The sequence below is a fragment of the Rhinoraja longicauda genome, chromosome 3 (genome assembly GCF_053455715.1).
Source record: "Rhinoraja longicauda isolate Sanriku21f chromosome 3, sRhiLon1.1, whole genome shotgun sequence".
Lineage (NCBI taxonomy): Eukaryota > Metazoa > Chordata > Chondrichthyes > Rajiformes > Arhynchobatidae > Rhinoraja > Rhinoraja longicauda.
Window position 1 is genome coordinate 81937589 of NC_135955.1, and position 18706 is coordinate 81956294.

The 18706-nt window shown below is 44.1% G+C and overlaps 1 protein-coding gene across 2 annotated transcripts in view; it reads right to left on the reverse strand.

The window, feature by feature from the left end:
* LOC144592132 (ras GTPase-activating protein 1-like) overlaps positions 1–18706 on the reverse strand; it is a 90879-nt gene that overhangs the window by 43814 nt on the left and 28359 nt on the right. For both annotated transcript variants that reach the window (XM_078396531.1, XM_078396532.1), the window contains exons 4-8: positions 13448–13518; positions 8184–8301; positions 4354–4385; positions 3600–3652; positions 2213–2363 (exon numbers count right to left, since the gene is read on the reverse strand). In XM_078396531.1, coding sequence (XP_078252657.1) covers positions 2213–2363; positions 3600–3652; positions 4354–4385; positions 8184–8301; positions 13448–13518 — 425 coding nt within the window. The remainder of the gene's footprint in view (positions 1–2212; positions 2364–3599; positions 3653–4353; positions 4386–8183; positions 8302–13447; positions 13519–18706) is intronic.

Below are 18706 nucleotides of genomic sequence, written 5' to 3' on the forward strand. Positions count from 1 at the left end.
TTCTGCACCAGCACTCCCAAATCCCATTGCACCTCCGATTTCTGGATTCTCTCTCCATTTAGAAAATAGCCTACACCTTTATTCCTACTACCAAAACACATGTTTCCACACTTTACCACACTATTTTCCATCTGCCATGTCTCTGCCCACTCCCAACCTATCCAGGTCCTTCTGCCGAGTCCCTGCACTACCTGCCCCTCCACCTGTTTTCCTATCATCTGCAAACTTGGCCACAAAGCCTTCAATCCCCTCATCCAAATCATTAATATACATTGTGAATAGCGGCCCCAGCACCCGACCCCTGCAGAACTCTGCTAATCACAGGCAGCCAACCAGACAAAGGCCCCTTTATTGCCACACTTTGCCTTCTGCAATGCCTTCTGGGAGGAAACCTATGTCATCACACGAGAAACATGCAAACTCCACACAGACAACATCCAAAGTTAGGATTGAATCAAGGCCTCTGGTGCCGTGTGGTAACAGCTCTACAAGTTGTGCCCATGTGTCGAACCAGTTGGCTAATGGTTGAATAAGAAAATAACTGCAGATGCTGGTACAAATCAATTTATTCACAAAATGCTGGAGTAACTCAGCAAGTCAGGCAGCATCTCGGGAGAGAAGGAATGGGTGACGTTTCGGGTCGAGACCCTTCTTCAGACTGATGTCAGGGGGGCGGGACAAAGGAAGGATATAGGTGGAGACAGGAAGATAGAGGCGTCACCCATTCCTTCTCTCCCGAGATGCTGCCTGACCTGCTGAGTTACTCCAGCATTTTGTGAATAAATCGATTTGTACCAGCATCTGCAGTTATTTTCTTATACATAAGATAGAGGGAGATCTGGGAAGGAGGAGGGGAAGGGAGGGACAGAGGAACTATCTAAAGTTGGAGAAGTCGATGTTCATACCACTGGGCTGCAAACTGCCCAGGCGAAATATGAGGTGCTGTTCCTCCAATTTCCGGTGGGCCTCACTATGGCACTGGAGGAGGCCCATGACAGAAAGATCAGACTGGGAATGGGAGGGGGAGTTGAAGTGCTCGGCCACCGGGAGATCAGTTTGGTTAATGCGGACCGAGCGCAGGTGTTCAGCGAAGCGATCGCCGAGCCTGCGCCGATGTAAATAAGTTGACATCTAGAGCAGCGGATGCAATAGATGAGGTTGGAGGAGGTACAGGTGAACCTTTGTCTCACCTGGAAAGACTGTTTGGGTCCTTGGATGGAGTTGAGGGGGGAGGTAAAGGGACAGGTGTTGCATCTCGTGCAGTTGCAGGGGAAAGTGCCCGGTGTTGGGGTGGTTTGGGTAGGAAGGGACGAATGGACCAGGGAGTTACGGAGGGAACGGTCTCTGCGGAACGCAGAGAGGGGAGGGGATGGGAAGATATGGCCAGTGGTGGGGTCCCGTTGTAGGTGACGGAAATGTTGGTGGATGATATGTTGGATCCGCTGGCTGGTGGGGTGGAAGGTGAGAACGAGGGGGATTCTGTCCTTGTTGCGAGTGGGGGAGGTGGAGCAAGAGCGGAGCTGCGGGATGTAGAAGAGACCCTAGTGAGAGCAATGGAGGAGGGGAAGCCCCGTTTCCTGAAGAACGAGGACACCTCGGAAGCCCTGGTGTGAAACACCTCATCCCGGGCGCAGATGCGGCGTAGACGGAGGAATTGGGAGTAGGGGATAGACTTTTTGTAGGGGACTGGGTGGGAAGAAGTGTACAGGAGATGTTCCATAGTCTGGAGGCCACTAATTCACTGGAATTAAATCACTGGAATTAAATCACTGGAATTAAATCACTGGAATTAAAGCACTGGAATTAAAGCACTGGAATTAAAGCACTGGAATGAAAGCACTGGAATTAAAGCACTAAATCACTGGAATCACTAATGGCGCTCTACTTTGGGATGTACATCTTGTAAGATTCATGTCATTTGCTTACGTGAAATCCCTTTAAAAGGTGTATCCATAGCAATGGCGATTTAAAACAAGTCAGATAAGTTTTTGTTTGTGGACTTTTAATTATTTTATCTGGTCTTGTGTTCATAAAGGCATTATTAATCAGCTAACTTCAATTTTCACACCATAGCTACATGAAATATTGCAGTATTGTAACACAGTGAACAATATTGGCATCTCAATCAGGCTTTGAAGGCAGATGGTCCTCACATGACCCGTAATATTTAGTTCTAACTGATCTTAATTTGTAAAAAACATAAATCAGTTACCTGTTGTAATACCGTCCACCCATCATAAACTGATTATTTGATGTTGGAGATATTTTAAATCGTTGAATGTTTTCATTTGTTCGGAAATAAAGAGAATAATCACCCGGTGTGTTATCTGATGGTCTTACAAGAAAGCCACATATTTGGCCCACTAGAATAAACATATTTCCAAATTAATTATTCTATTTAACTCTCAAAAAGGAAAATAGCAATTAAATCCTGAATTGGACTTCAGGTAAGCAAAACAAATTCACACACAAAGTACATGGAGCAGGCAATGTCCATAGTAAAGTATAGAGGTGAATAGGTGTTATTGTGCATGAATCATAAAAAAAATGGCAGGCAGTTGTAGCAACAGGTTAAATGTGCAAATGGCAAATATAGTCAGGAGACTGGAGTTTAGAAATTTTAGATATTCCTTTCCACTTTAGATACAACTGTTCCATTCAATATTCGTTCAATATTTTACAATGAAACTCAAATGAGAAAAATAAGCATAAAGAGTCCTCTCAGATTATTACACCTTCTCTCTTGCATTAAGAAACAGGCACAGATGTTTTCACTTTGCTTTAAAATTCAATGGGATTTGCAAATTACTCTATCAATGATTAAAAGTTCCCAACAGAGTTCTAGTAAAATAAGTTTTGAAACATAATACCTTCTGCATAACATTTTAAAAAGTATAATTTGGCTTTCCTTAATTCAACTTGGATCTTGCAAAAAACTGAAAAATTCAACAAATTTACCTAGATGAATAACAATTCATGAACAAAATAAATTGATTGCTTGGTGGCTGCAATGGAGTTAACAAATTTTGTTTTGTGCAAAAAGAGAATTCCAAACAGAATTAGTTTGGAGAGAAAGTGAAGACTTCAAGTTTAAAAACATATTGCCATGAATGAATTGTGGTGCTTTTAACAAAAGGGACAAGTTTTACAAGGCTATATACTATTTTTTGCTTAATTTTTGCTTAAAAATTCTTTTGTCAAAATTATAATCAAAACTAAAACTAAATTATAGTTACAAAAAGTGTTAATGGAGAAGATTAATAAAGCAATAGGTGGCATTATGGAACAATATTTGGATTTTCTGTCCCCCATTTTCAAAGCTACATGTGGATCCTTTAAAACCACAATGTTCAACATTTTCATCAGTATTTAATTGGACTTTTGAAGAAAATTTAAATTAAGCAAAATAAAGATTTTACATTGGTATTAAAGCTTTTATTTTTACAAATTAAAGTATTGTGCACCAAAACCAGTTTCATAGTTGCAAAAATAAAAATGCAGCATTTTGATAGAGCAAAGGAAACAAATTATCAAAATACTTCAGAAATATCATGTTCTCAATATGCAAATAAGCTATATTATCTGTAATCAATCATTACCTGTCATTAGTAGATTATACGCCTCTTGCTTTGATATCTTCCCACGAAACCAACTGAAAAGCAATTAATAACTTTAATTTTTTTTGTAATTTAATCAAATTGCCCAACTACGTAGGTTTCCTAGAGAGTTACCTTTACAGACTAAACTTATATAAAATGTGGGAAGATTTGTTGCAAAAACAGGCCCATCAGCCCATCATGTTCATGGTGTCCATAGTACTAGTCTATATTAATCCCATTTACCCACAGTAGGTTTGTAACTTTCCACATCTTGACTATTCAAGTACTTATCTAAATGCTTTTCCAATACCTTACAGCATCTGCCACCAATACCTCTTCAGGCAACCCATCCCAGACTCCAACCATTCTGTGTGTGTAGGGGGAGAATCTCCCACAAATCTCCAGAAAACCTCCCATCCTACCCATGAACTTATGACCTGTTTAACTAAATATCACCAGCGTGTGAAAAATGTTCTTGCTATCTTTTTTTGCTGTCTGGAGACATAGGAGACTGCAAATGCTGCAATCTTGAGCAAAGAACAAATCGCTGGAGGGTGGAAGGACAAGAGACTGCAGTTTGGAGTCCGAAGAAGGGTCCTAACCCAAAACAATTATCAGAGAAAATGAAATTCAAACTTTTGTTGTGTTCATTGCTGTACTTATGAATAGCTTATCCCTCCATCAACTGTTTTCAGTCCAGGGGTGACTTATTTTTATAGGTAATACAACTAATGAAAACTTTTTAATATCTTACATTTTTCCTTCATGTGGATCTTCTTCACGGTCCTGTAAAACAATCCAGATTGGAGGTTCAGTTACTTGGCATTTTCAAGACAGATTGAGAGTTTGTAGATAATTCGGGAATCAAGGGTATCAAGTTAGTTTGGGAAAGTGGAATTGAGGTGAAAACCCCCCAGAATCTCAGTGAATGGTAGAGCAGGCTTTGAGGACCTTGTGGCTAATTCCTGCTTCTACTCCCAATATTCTGATTATGTTTGTTTAGAGTTTTCCCCAAATAACCTTAGAAATTGGTAAATCAATTCTTCCTGATTGAATCCCAGCAACAGTGCATGTCCTCAGTTATGCACCAGACATTCCATATACAAGCACAAACAAAACAAAAAAACAGCAGAAGGAACCAGGAAGGAGGATGAAGGTTGATACAGGTAGGCGAGTGATACACAAGAACACGAAGGCTTTCAATGCTGGAATCTGATAAGTAAGGAAGGTGACCATTAAGGGAGAGCTAAAGGAAAGTTAGAACCAGACCCAGATGGGGGAGGAAATAGTGGGTGAAATATTTGGCCAGTAGGTAGATGGAACCAAAAGGGGTGAAAGGAGATAAAAGTGGGAGGCTCAGAAATAGAGAATGGGGGAGTATGATAAAAGCCTGATAACAGAAGGGAGTAAGCTGTTCCCAAGTCTGGTGGTGCACACCTTCATGTCTTTGAAGATGGCTGTTTTTCCTGAGGCAGATTTCAGTGTAGATGGAGTCAATAGTGGGAAGTCTGGTCTGTGCAATGGATTGGGCTACATCTACAACTCTCTTTCTTGCGGTCTTGGGCAGAGCAAATCAAGCTGTGATGCAACCTGACAGTATGCTTTCTATGGTGCATCTGTAGAAATTTGTAAGTCATTGGAGACATGCCAACATTTACTGTGTATCCTCAGGAAGTCTGTCTTCTGGGCTATTGCATCAATGTGGTTGATCCACCACAGATCATTGGTAGATTAAGGCCAAGGAACATGAAGTGCTCAACCATTTTCATTCAGCACCATTGATGCTGATTGGGGCATGTACTCCACTATGCTTCTAGATAGTATCTGATGTTGCGATGTAAGCAAACTACTGGGGATCAAGGCTGGCTGGAGTTGATGTGCACCATCACCAGTCTCTAAGCAGTTTGTTGTGGCGGCTCCCAAGGGTCGGGCCATACCACTACCGACCCCTCGGCACGGGAATGGACCAGTCCAGGGGGGCGGTCCTTTGCTAAGGATACAAGGACGAGGGTTTGGGCGCGAAGTCATTCCAGCAGACTTGACCGGTCTGATAACTGAGTAATAAAACCGACCGTCCCGAAATACCCGGCTCCTCGCCTTTATTTCGGGCCTCTTCCGACGCGCCACATTGGTGACCCCGACAGTCCATTGATAATAGGATGGACACACGATGGAAAGCCGACCGTTCGTCCGGCTCGCAGGCCGACCAGGGGGCAGCTGTCGACGCGGTAGGCATCAAGCTCCCGACATTCTGGACCACCCGGGCTCGCGTTTGGTTTCACCAAGCGGAGGCCCAGTTCCAGCTGCGGGGCATCACAACAGATGATACCCGCTTTTTCCACCTGGTGGGAGCCCTTGACCAGGACACGGCCGAAGAGGTCACGGAGTTCCTTGAGGACCTCCCCACCCACGACAAGTATAAAGCCCTTAAGGAGCTGCTGCTCCAAACTTACGGGCTATCCAGAATGGAGCGGGCCGAAAAGCTCCTCCATATGCAATTTTACAGTTTCTATCAATTAAGGTTGAATTGTCAATGATGAAAATTTGAGTCTTTGGCAAGGAGGCTGAGGCAAGGAGGCTACACTTGATCGAAATTTGTGATTTTTGTCCATTGAGGAAATGGCAGGCAAGTTGGTACAGTGTGTTTCCTGCAGGATGTGGCAAGTTAGGGACAGCGCTGGAGCTGCTGGAAACTACACCTGTAGAAATTGTGTCCAGGTGCAGCTCCCGAATGAATTGGAGAAGCAACTGGATGACCTCTGGGCCATCTGGGAAAATGAGTTTCCTAGACAGGACCTACAGTGAGTTTGTCACGCCAAGGAAACAGGAAAAGCAAAGGTGGGTGACTGTGAGAAAGGGGAGTAAACGTGGAGTGCAGGAGACCCCGGTGGCTGTGCCTAATGAAAACAGGTACACTCTCTTGGGAGCTGTCGGGGCAGAGGACGCTTCAAGTCCGAGCAGCGGACAGGTCGATGGCTCCAATCCTAGCGATGAGACTCAACCGGCGAGACCGACCTTGGGAAGAGCCAGAGGGTGGGTGACTCCATTGTCCGAGATGTGGAAAGGAGATTCTGTGGCAGCAGGCAAGAATCGAGGATGGTCTGTTGCCTCCCTGGAGTTTTTGTGCAGTTTTGGTCTCCAAATTTGCTATTGAGGGAGTGCAGCGTTGGTTCACAAGGTTAATTTCCGGGATGGCAGGACTGTCATATGTTGAAAGAATGGAGCGACTGGGCTTGTATACACTGGAATTTAGAAGGATGAGAGGGGATCTTATTGAAACATAAGATTATTATGGGATTGGACACACTAGAGGCAGGAAACATGTTCCCGATGTTGGGGAGTCCAGAACCAGGGGCCACAGTTTAAGAATAAGGGGTAGGCCGATTAGAACGGAGATGAGGAATAACATTTTCACCCAGAGAGTTGTGAATATGTGGAATTCTCTGCCTCAGAAGGCAGTGGAGGCCAATTCTCTGGATGTTTTCAAGAGAGTTAGATAGACCTCTTAAAGATAGCGAAGGAATATGGGGAGAAGGCAGGAACAGGGTACTGATTGTGGACGATCAGCCATGATCACAGTGAATGGTGGTGCTGGCTCAAACGTCCAAATGGCCTACTCCTGCACCTATTGTCTATTGTCTAAAATGCCTATTTATTTAAAAGTCTGAATAAACATATCAAAAGAACTAAACTAATTAGTGCATTGAAAATGTTCAGATGATTTTACATGGTATTTTTCTAAGCTAGTAGACAACATATATATATTTGTTGCTCTTCTAAACTCGGGTAAATATAGAAATATCTAACATTTACGAGGATGTTGCCAGGACCAGAGGGTCTGAGCTTTAGGGAGAGGTTGAGTAAGCTGGGACTCTATTCCTTGGAGCACAGCAGGATGAGGGGTGAGCTTAGAGGTGTATAAGATCACGAGAGGAATAGATTGGGTAGATGCACAGTCTCTTGCCCAAAGTAGGTGAATCGAGGACCAGAGGACATAAATTTAAGGTGAAGGAGGAAAGATTTAATAGGAATCTGAGGGGTAACTGTTTCACACAAAGGGTGGTGGATGTATGGGACAGGCTGCCAGAGGAGGTAATTGAGGCATTGACTATCCCAATATTTAAGAAACAGTTAGACAGGTACATGGATAGGAGGGGTTTGGAGGGATATGGCCCAAATGAGGGCAGGTGGAACTAGTGTAGCTGGGAAATGTTCGCCGGTGTGGGCAAGTTGGGCTGAGGGCTTGTTTCCACACTGTATCATTCTATGACTCTATGTCATACTAATTACAAAATATGTTCTTATGTAGTCTTGTCATCAATTTTATTGTTTTTAATAAAGCTAATGAGTTTCAATCCCCAAACATTTTTGATATTCAACACTTGAATTATTCTAAGCAGAAAAGGTCACTTTACATAAACTTTACATAAATGCTCCAACAGCTATTTCTCAGTATTTGCAAATTTTAAAGTAAAACAGATGAAGAAAGTGACGAAGTTTTACCAGCAAGCAATTGCAGAATCCCTGTAGTATGAATAAATAAAACATGGTAAATTTGAAAAAGATTTAATTCTAACTACTCACCACCTCCTCCACCAGGTCTTCTACAATGAGGCCTTGCTCGTCAGTTCTCAAATTAGTTACCCACATCCAACCATCGTCCAGTTCATTGTGAACAATAAACATATCCCCCTTCAGAAAACTGCATGTGAATAAAAGACCAACTATTATGAAACCACAGAACAGGGAATTCTGTTTCAAATAACAGAAACAAAAAACTCATCAAAATTTAAACAATTATCGACTCAGGAGATATACAAGAGTTTCCCAATCAATTTTCCAATGCACCCTGAAGCAGTGCAAGCATATTATATTTCATCAAACAATCTAATCAGGACATCTTAATGGGATACAAGTGACAATGTACTTCAAAGGTCACACAAGTTTTGTTAAATGTAATTGCAGAGATAAAGTGGTGGACGTAAATTCAAATATAGCATTGAAGGCAAAATGCTGTAGTACCTCAGTGGGTCAGGCAGCATCTCTGGAGAAAATAGATACGTGAGATTTTTTAAATGGAGAAGTTATACTGCAAGGTGGTCCAATCAAATTGTAACCAATAATGAGGAGAACAGATAAACAATATTTACAAGTGGCATTGCTGGTAGAATTGTTGCCTCGCGGCACCAGAAACCCAGGTTCAATCCTAACTCAGGTGCTGCCTGTGTGGAGTTTGCACATTCGTCCTATGACTGCGTGGGTTTTCTCCTGGTGCTATGGTTTTCTCAAACATCCCAAAGATACGTAGGTTTGTAGGTTAATTTGCCTCTGTAATTTGCCAAATGTGTAAGGAGTGGATGAGAAAGGGGGATAACATTAAAGCAGTATGAATGGGAGATTGATGGTTGTCATGGACTCTGTTTCCATGTGGTATCATTCAATTCAATATTCCTTCCTCACATAGTTAAGGATCTAGAAAGGGGGTATCTAATCACAGAATTCAAGCCAATAGTTACTTATTGACAACAGCAATACATTTGTCAAACTTGATACAAAGCGATACAAAGCGATAGGGGCGGCACGGTAGCACAGCGGTAGAGTTACTGCTTTACAGCGAATGCAGCGCCGGAGACTCAGGTTCGATCCTGACTACGGGTGCTGTACTGTAAGGAGTTTGTACGTTCTCCCCGTGACCTGCGTGGGTTTTCTCCGAGATCTTCGGTTTCCTCCCACACTCCAAAGACGTACGGGTATGTAGGTTAATTTGACTGGGTAAATGTTTAAAAAAAATTGTCCCTAGTGTGTGTAGGATAGTGTTAATGTGCGGGGATCGCTGGGCGTCGCGGACTTGGTGGGCCGAAAGGGCCTGTTTCCGCGCTGTATATGTATGATATGATATGATAAATGTCAACAATTTTGCAGTAGCCTGGTCACATCCCAGTATTTTGGCCCACGTTCAGGTTGCTGAAGTAAACACACAGGCATGAAATATGAAGCGTCAGCCCTGAACACAAGAGGGTGCTGTTATCACATAGCTGAGTTAAGCTTTCATAAGATAGACACAAAATACTGGAGTAACTCTGCAGGACAGGCAGTTTCTCTGGATAGTAAGAATGGGTGACTTGTTCCAGTCGAGACCCTTCTTCAGACAGAGAGTCAGGGGAGAGTGAGGCACAGAGATAAGGAACGATAAAGTGTGTGAGAACGAGACATCAAAAGAGATGCAGATCAAGGAAAATGTAGAATAGATTATTGTTAGCTAGAAGGTGACAACAAAGCATACAAATAAAATGTAATCAGGACAGTCAGACTGGTCTGAGAACTGGGAAGGGGGAGGGTTGGCGAGAGGGAAGGTCGGGGTTCAGTGTATTGTCACGTGTACTGAGGTACAGTGAAAAGCTTTCTGTTGCGTTCTAACCAGTCAACAGAAAGACAATACATGATTACAATCGATCCATTTACAGTGTATAGATCAAGAGTCAAGAGTGTTTTATTGTCATACTAGACCAAGTGGACCCGTTGGGCCCAAACCTCTCCTGCATTGGTGCAGCACCCTCACCTCCCCCCTCCCCCCACTCCATCCCCCTTATCCTCCCTCCAATTCCCCCTCCCTCAAAGCCCCCCCGCTTCAAAGCCCCCCTCCCACAAAGCGCCCCCTCCCACAAAGCGCCCCCCCTCCCACAAAGCGCCCCCCCTCCCACAAAGCGCCCCCCTCCCACAAAGTGCTCCCCCTCAAAGCCCCCCTCCCTCAATGCCCCCCTCCCTCCTCAAAGGCCCCCCTCCCCCTCAAAGGCCCCCCTCCTCCCTCAAAGCCCCCCTCCCCCTCAAAGCCCCCCTCCCCCCTCAAAGCCCCCCTCCCCCCTCAAAGCCCCCCTCCCCCCTCAAAGCCCCCCTCCCCCTCAAAGCCCCCCTCCCCCTCAAAGCCCCCCTCCTCCCTCAGCCCCCTCCTCCCTAGGAGATAGATTTAAACTTTAAAATATGAATAACTTTAAAAATATAACACCGATTTCAATTAAACGTCTTCCATTAGCACTAAAGGGAAACTTCTTCCATTAGCACCAAAGGGTGAGTAAGGTGGGCCTAAAATTGTCACGCAATCATGTACTTTTTTGGCTGTAGTTCAGGAACAAACAAACAAACGAGAGTTTTAATATATAGATGTTCCAGATAGAACAATGAAATTCTTACTTGCTGCAGCACAACATATGGGAATAATGTTTAGTGGAAGGTAAAGCCAGCAAAGTCCGTTCAAGGATAGTCCAAAGGTTATCAAAGAAGTAGATAATAGTTCAGCACTGCTCTCTGGTTGTGACAGGATGATTCAGTTGCCTGATAACAGCTGCCTGATAACAGCTGGGAAGTAACTGTCCCCAAATCTAATGGTGTATGCTGCTCAAGCGAAATATGAGATGCTGTTCCTCCAATTTGGGCTAGGCCTCACTCTGACAATGGAGGAGGCCCAGGATAGAAAGGTCTGTGTGGGAATGAGAGGGGGAGTTAGTGTTTAGCAACCAGCAGATCAGGTAGGTTTAGGCGGACTGAGTGGAGGTGTTCAGCGAAATGATTGCCGAGCCTGCGCTTTGTCTCATGATATATAGGAGTCCACACCTGGAATAGCGGGTACAGTAGATGAGGTTGGAGGAGGTGCTAGTGAATCCCTGCCTTCCCTGAAAAGACTGTTGGGGTCCTTCGACGGAGTAGAGAAGAGGTATAGGGACAGGTGGTGTAGGGGAAAGTACCTGGCGAGGGGATGGTTTGGGTGGGAAGAGATGAGTTGAGGAGGGAACGGTCTTTGCGGGAAGCGGAAGTTTAATCTGGACGCTCGAGGTGACGCATTTTAGGAGGCAAAATGCAAAAGGAAAGGATACAGTACATGTCAGGGCCCTTAGGAATATTGATACACACAGCTCTCGGCAAATGGTAACAAGAGGAAACAAGGTAAAGGCAAAGTTTATGGTATGTCTGCCTTCATTGGTGAGGGAACAGAATATAAAAGTTGGCAAGACATGTGTGCAACTCTTGTTGCAACACTATAGAAAGGATGCCGTATTGCAAGGAGGATGCTGAGGCATTGTAAAGGGTGCAGAAGATGATCGCCAGGGTGTTAACCGAATTAGAGTTAATTTTTACAAAGATAGGGCAAACCTGATAAAAGTATACAAAATTATCGGGGGTGTAGATAGTTAGTCTCTTTCTCTCACCCCCTTCCTGGTTTAATTTGCTTGGATAACATGCAAAACAAAGTTCTTCATTGTATTTCGATATACAAGCCAATAATAACGGTTTGGATTGACATCACAGTTAGCACAAACATGGGCCAAACACCTGTTCCTGTGCTATATTCTTCTTTGTTCAGAAGGCAAATGTTTTGAGCTTCATTAAAAGATGGAAATCAAAGATGTTGGAAATCTGATGTTAAAAAAAGAAAATGCTAGCAAAACAATCAGCCACAATCTATTAAACGATAAATAGGGCCAATGTCAAGTCAAAGATTCTTTATATGAAATGGAAAAGTCAAAAAGCAAGTTTTAAGTTGAAGCATTCATGAGATGGCTCCAGAAACATTTGGATCACCTCAACAACTTTGTCCTCACTCTGTCACAATTATTTCTTATGCCATCCAGATCAATCACTATCCATGCATATTTGAAAACATATTTGAAATGGTTTATGGTGAAAATAGATTTGATGATGAAACTCAGCCTGGGATATTTCAGAGATACGAACAAGAATGAGGTGGCCTATTCAAAGAAATGACTTATAAGGAGAGTCAACCACAATGTTGTGAGCCTCGAGTCCCAAACAGAACAGACTTGTAAGACCGGCACATTTCCTTCCCTGAAAAGGGTTTAATATGTCAGGTCTATTCTTACAACATTTTGTCACTTTATCGCCATCACTGATAATAGTTATTGAAGTACATTACATCCAATGTGGCAATCCAAACCAGGGCAGCACAGTGGTGTAGCTGTAGAGTTGCAGCCTTACAGTGCCAGAGACTCAAGTGCGACCCTGTCTAGGGGTGCTGTCTGTACAGAGTTTGTACGCTCTCCCTGTGACTGTGTGGGTTTCCTCCAGGTACTCTGGTTTCCTTGCACATTCCAAAGACATGCAAGTTTGTAGGTTAATTTGATCTGTAAATTGTCCCTAGTGTGTTGGACAGCATTAGTATATGGGGTCAGAATAAGGGTCTCGACCCGAAACATCGCCCATTCCTTCTCTCCCGAGATGCTGCCTGACCTGCTGAGTTACTCCAGCATTTTGTGAATAAATACCTTCGATTTGTACCAGCATCTGCAATTATTTTCTTATACTTAGTATATGGGGTGATCGCTGGTCAATCCAGACATGGTAGACCAAGCTGTATCTCTAAACTAAAAACTTAATAGAATGTCAAAACAAACCAAATTGGAAGGAAGTGGGGATGTGAAAATAAATAAGGCTAAAAGAAGCAAGAAAATCATAGTCTGAGCAGCTCTGAGGTGACAGCTATGATGCCTCTTTAAGGCGGATGTTCAGTTTATTCTATTTGGTCTGGAGCATTTGATAAGTACTTGATAGATAGACTAGTATCTAATATTCTAAACTAGACTTTCAAATAGTCACAAGCCTGTTCGGCTTACTGAGTCTGCGCTGATCAATGATCACCCCATACACTAACACTATCCTACACACTGGAGGTCATTTACAATTTTACCAGACAATCAATTGCAAACTCCGTACAGACAGCACTAATAGTCAGGATTGAGCCCGGGTCTCTGGCGCTGTAAGGCAGCAATTCTACCGCTAAGCCACTGTGCCGCACTACAGTCATCTACAAAAATAACAATTACATTTCAACAACTTACCTAATTTCATCTGTATCTGGCACTTTAGTGTACGGCAAGACAGCTCGGACTCTCCTTCTGTCCTCAACTGGCTACAATTTTGGACAAACAAATAACATTATTGTTACTTTGGACAACAAAACCAAGTTAGGACCTACATTTTTTATTTACATTATTCAGTTCCTACGAGACATTAATAACTTAAGATATTCCATTCCTACCATGTTTCCTTAATAAAAACAGAAAGGAGGAATTGATGGGTTGCTAAATTGTGTGTTTCTCTGTGGATATAGTTAAATTAAGCAAATTGGTCAAATTAATATCTTATCATGGTGAACATATTTCATATGCCTGTCCCACAGAAATGAAGACAATGATTAATCAACTTGTCAATTCAATAATTAAAATTCAATAATCATAGTCAAAGCTAGCTGCTACTGCTAAAAATAACAATAAATGATCTAGACAAATCAACAGGATTAAACAAATTGACAAACCAACAAGATGAGTTTTAGTAATAAAATATGGATGTGCAGGTCGAATTTAAAAAAAATAAAAAAAATTGTTAGGGGCCTGGAAGGCCACCAGTGGTGGCAAATACAGTAATGGCTTTTAAGCCACTTCAGGCATCTGAAAGTGCCGTGAATAGAGAGATGCAAATCATGTCCAGGCAGGTGAGATCAGTTTAACCAGGCATCATGTTCAGCATAAACATTGGGGGCCGAAGGATCCATTCCCATTCTGCAGCATTCTAATTTATTGATGAACTTTTTTTTTTAAAACAGACAAGTCAAATTAAAATGCAAATTATGAAATGTAACTTTCTTGAACCAGTTAACAGTCTATTTCAGTGAAATATTATACTAAGCATATCACTGAAAGAATTGAAAATTTCATTTCCAACAGGCTTTGGAGAGCATGAATGACCACATCATAGAACAAGAAAAATGAAGATATGGCATAAATTTCCAAGCACTCGAATTTCTATAAACGGTCCAACTGTTCTTGCCTGCTTGCCAAGAACGACCGCAAGTGCCACTAAGTTCATAAAAAATTTAAAACAAGACTCTACCTATTGCTCATAGATGGAGTGGCTAATTTATTTGGTGGAAAAACCTGGACAGAAAGAAAAACTGGTACCAGGAATAAATAGGCATAGGAGCTGCTTAGCCATGAGGCATCTCTCTGATTGAAACACTCAGCAAAAAGATCAGATTGCTTGGGATCCAGAGACAGCTAGCTGCAGTGCCCTCCATAATGTTTGGGACAAAGACCCATCATTTATTTATTTGCCTCAGTACTCCACAATTTGAGATTTGTAATAGGAAAAAAATTACATGTGGTTAAAGTGCACATTGCAGATTGTAATAAAGGCCATTCTTGTACATTTTGGTTTCACCATGTAGAAATTACAGCAGTGTTTATACATGGTCCCCCCCATTTCAGGGCACCATAATGTTTGAGACACAGCAATGTCATGTAAATGAAAGTAGTCATGTTTAGTATTTTGTTGCATATCCTTTGAATGCAATGACTGCTTGAAGTCTGCAATTCATGGACGTCACCAGTTGCTGGGTGTCTTCGCTGGTGATGCTCTGCCAGCCATCTTTAGCTTATGTATTGCAGCCATCTTTAGCTTATGCTTGTTTTGGGGGATAGTCCCCTTCCGTCTTCTCTTCAGCATATAAAAGACATGCTCAATTGGGTTCAGATCGGGTACTTAAAAGATCAACCACAGTTCTGGAAAAAGGAAATGTGGACATACGAGACGAAGATTAACTTATATCAGAGTGATGGCAAGAGCAAAGTAAGGAGGAGAGAAGGAACTGCCCAAGATGCAAAGCATACCACCTCATCTGTGAAACACAGTGGTGGGGGTGTTATGGCCTGGGCATGTATGGCTGCTGAAGGTACTGGCTCACGTATCTTCATTGATGATACAATTGCTGATGATAGTAGCATAAAGAATTCTGAAGTGTATAGACACATCCTATCTGCTCAAGTTCAAACAAATGCCTCAAAACCCATTGGCCGGCGGTTCATTCTGCAGCAAGACAATGATCCCAAACATACTGCTAAAGCAACAAAGGAGTTTTTCAAGGCTAAAACATGGCCAATTCTTGAGTGGCCAAGTCAATTACCCGATCTGAACCCAATTGAGCATGCCTTTGAAATGCCGAAGAGAAAACAAAACAAGCATAAGTTAATGGCTGCAATACAGGCCTGGCAGAGCATCACCAGAGAAGACTCCCAGCAACTGGTGGTGTCCATGAATCGCAGACTTCAAGCAGTCATTGCATGCAAAGGATATGCTTCAAAATACTAAACATGACTACTTTCATTTACATGACATTGCTGTGTCCCAAACATTATAGTCCCCCCATTTCAGGGGACCATGTATAAGCACTGCTGTAATTTCTACATGGTGACACCAAAATGTATAAAAATACTCTTTATTAAAATCTGACAATGTGCACTTTAACCACATGTGATTGTTTCTATTACAAATCTCAAATTGTGGAGTACAGAGGCAAATAAATAAATGACGGGTCTTTGTTCCAAACATTATGGAGAGCACTGTAATTGTATTGGCTTCAACGGCTGCGGCTCTCTGGCAGTCTGTTGTCTTTTTTTCTTTTTTTTTGTTTGTGTCGGTGTTGGGATGGTTTTTGTTTCTGTTTTTGGCTGTGTATGTGTGGTGGGGGTGTGTGGTGGGGGTGTGGGGTGGGGTGGGGGGGTGGGGCGGGGGGAAACCTTTATTTTATTAGGTCTCTTCCCCGGGGCGCGGCTCGGCTGCGGGCCTTAACATTGCCGGCGCAGCTCGGCTGCGGGACGTTTCAGTGCCCGGTGCGGCTCGGCTGCGGGCCTTAACATTGCCGGCGCAGCTCGGCTGCGGGACGTTTCAGTGCCCGGTGCGGCTCGGCTGCGGGCCTTAACATTGCCGGCGCAGCTCGGCTGCGGGACGTTTCAGTGCCCGGTGCGGCTCGGCTGCGGGCCTTAACATTGCCGGCGCAGCTCGGCCGCGGGACGTTTCAGTGCCCGGTGCGGCTCGGCCGCTGGACTTAACATCGCCCGGTGCGGCCGCGGGACGTTTCAGTGCCCGGTGCGGCTCGGCCGCTGGACTTAACATCGCCCGGTGTGGCCGCGGGACGTTTCAGTGCCCGGTGCGGCTTGGCCGCTGGACTTAACATCGCCCGGTGTGGCCGCGGGACGTTTCAGTGCCCGGTGTGGCCGCGGGACGTTTCAGTGCCCGGTGCGGCTCGGCCGCGGGACGTTTCAATGCCCGGTGCGGCTTGGCCGCTGGACTTAACATCGCCCGGTGTGGCCGCGGGACGTTTCAGTGCCCGGTGCGGCTTGGCCGCTGGACTTAACATCGTCAGCGCTGTTCGGCCGCGGGACGTTTCAGTGCCCGGTGCGGCTCGGCCGTTGGACTTAACATCGCCCGGTGCGGCCGCGGGACGTTTCGGTGCCCGGGGCGGCTCGGCCGGGGGGCCTTCCATCCCCTTGCGGGGGCTGTGCGTGTCGTTTGCCTTGGTAGGGGTCGAGCTGCCTGTCCGTGGGTGCGGGGGGAAGAGAGGGGAAGTTTTTGTTGCCTCCATCACAGTGAGGGGGTGTTTGGAGTCACTGTGATGGATGTTTGTGTTGGGGTCGGGTGTCCTGTGTTCTTTTCTTTTTGCTGTATTTTGTGTGACTGCTGAAATTTCGCTCGGTGTTGTGCCGAGTGACAATAAAGTGTTGTTATGTTATGTTATGTTATGTTATGTTCAAGAAAGGAAGCAGAGGGTGGGAGAGGGCGTTTTTTGGAATAGTGGTGTGCCTCAGGAATCCAATGCTGTATGTGATTTATATGAATGATTTAGATGAAAATGTATAAGGTATGACAAGTCTCACAGCAGGATCTTGATCAGCAGGGCAAGTGGTCTAAGAAATGGCTCATGCAGATGCAAGGCGTTGCATTTTGGGAAGTCAATCCTGGGCAGGACATTCATGGTTAAATTGTAGACTGAAGAGTGGTGTTAAAATGTTAAACTGGAGAGTGTGGTAATGGCCATGAAAGCACAGCAATACCTCTACTTTCTTAGAAGGCTTAGGAAGTCTGACATTTCCCCAACAATTCTCACCAACTTCTACAGATGCCCCATAAAAAGCATGGATAAGCAAAATTCTTCAGATTTATCGAGTGTTCGTGTAGTAGATATAGGAGTTGAAAGCAGAAACGGGGAAGTGGAGGTGGGACAGAGTCTGACAAATGATATGTGGATACCAGTGAGGAGGTAGACACAAAATGCTGGAGTGACTCAGCGGATCAGTCATCTCTGGAGAGAAGGAATGGGTGATGTTTTGGGTCGAGACCCTTCTTCAGTCTGAAGAATGGTCTCGACCCGAAACGTCACCCATTCCTTCTCTCCAGAGATGCTGCCTGACCCGCTGAGTTACTCCAGCATTTTTGTCTACCTTTGATTTAAACCAGCATCTGCAGTTACTTTTCCTACCAGTGAGGAGGGTTTGATTGGCAGATGAGTGGAGTAAGTGACAGAGCTAGAGATTAAAAGGAGACAAACTGTGCCAAATAAGAAAAGCTGTGAAATGTAAAGCCAGAGGGAGAGATATAGCTAGAAGGGGAGCATAATGGCGAGGGGATGAAGGATGACATGGTGGGTGAAACGGGTATATACCTAGGTCACGGGAAAAGGTGGGAGGCATTACTTAAAAATGAAGAATTCAATGTTCATACTGTTGGACATTAGGTACCCAAGCGGAATGTGGGATGCTGTTCCTCTACTTTGCCTGTGACCTCACCCTGACTATAGAGGCTAAGAATAGAAAGGTTGGTATGGGAAGGAGAGGGAGTCAAAATGGTTAGCAACACTGGGTGCAAGTGTTCAGTTAAAACGTCAGCAAGTTCACGCTTGGTTTTGCCAATTAATACAAGGCCATATCGGGACCACTGTTGTAATAGATAAGATTTGAAGAGGTGCATGTGAACCCCTCGTGTCCCTTAGAGGCTCCTCTGGTCCTTACCTTTCACTCCATCAACCTTCATATCCAACACATCATTCTCCACTATCTTCAGTGATCCCTCCACCAGTTACATCTTCCCGTCTCCACCATTTTCTGTTTTCCTCAGAGACCACTCCCTCTGCAACTCCTGGGTTTACTCATTCTTTCACACCCAAACGGTTCACTCCCACCTCCTCCCTCACCTCCATCCAAGCACCCTTGCAGCTCTTCTAGATGAGATAGTTCACATGCACCTCTTCAAATTTCATCTGCTACATT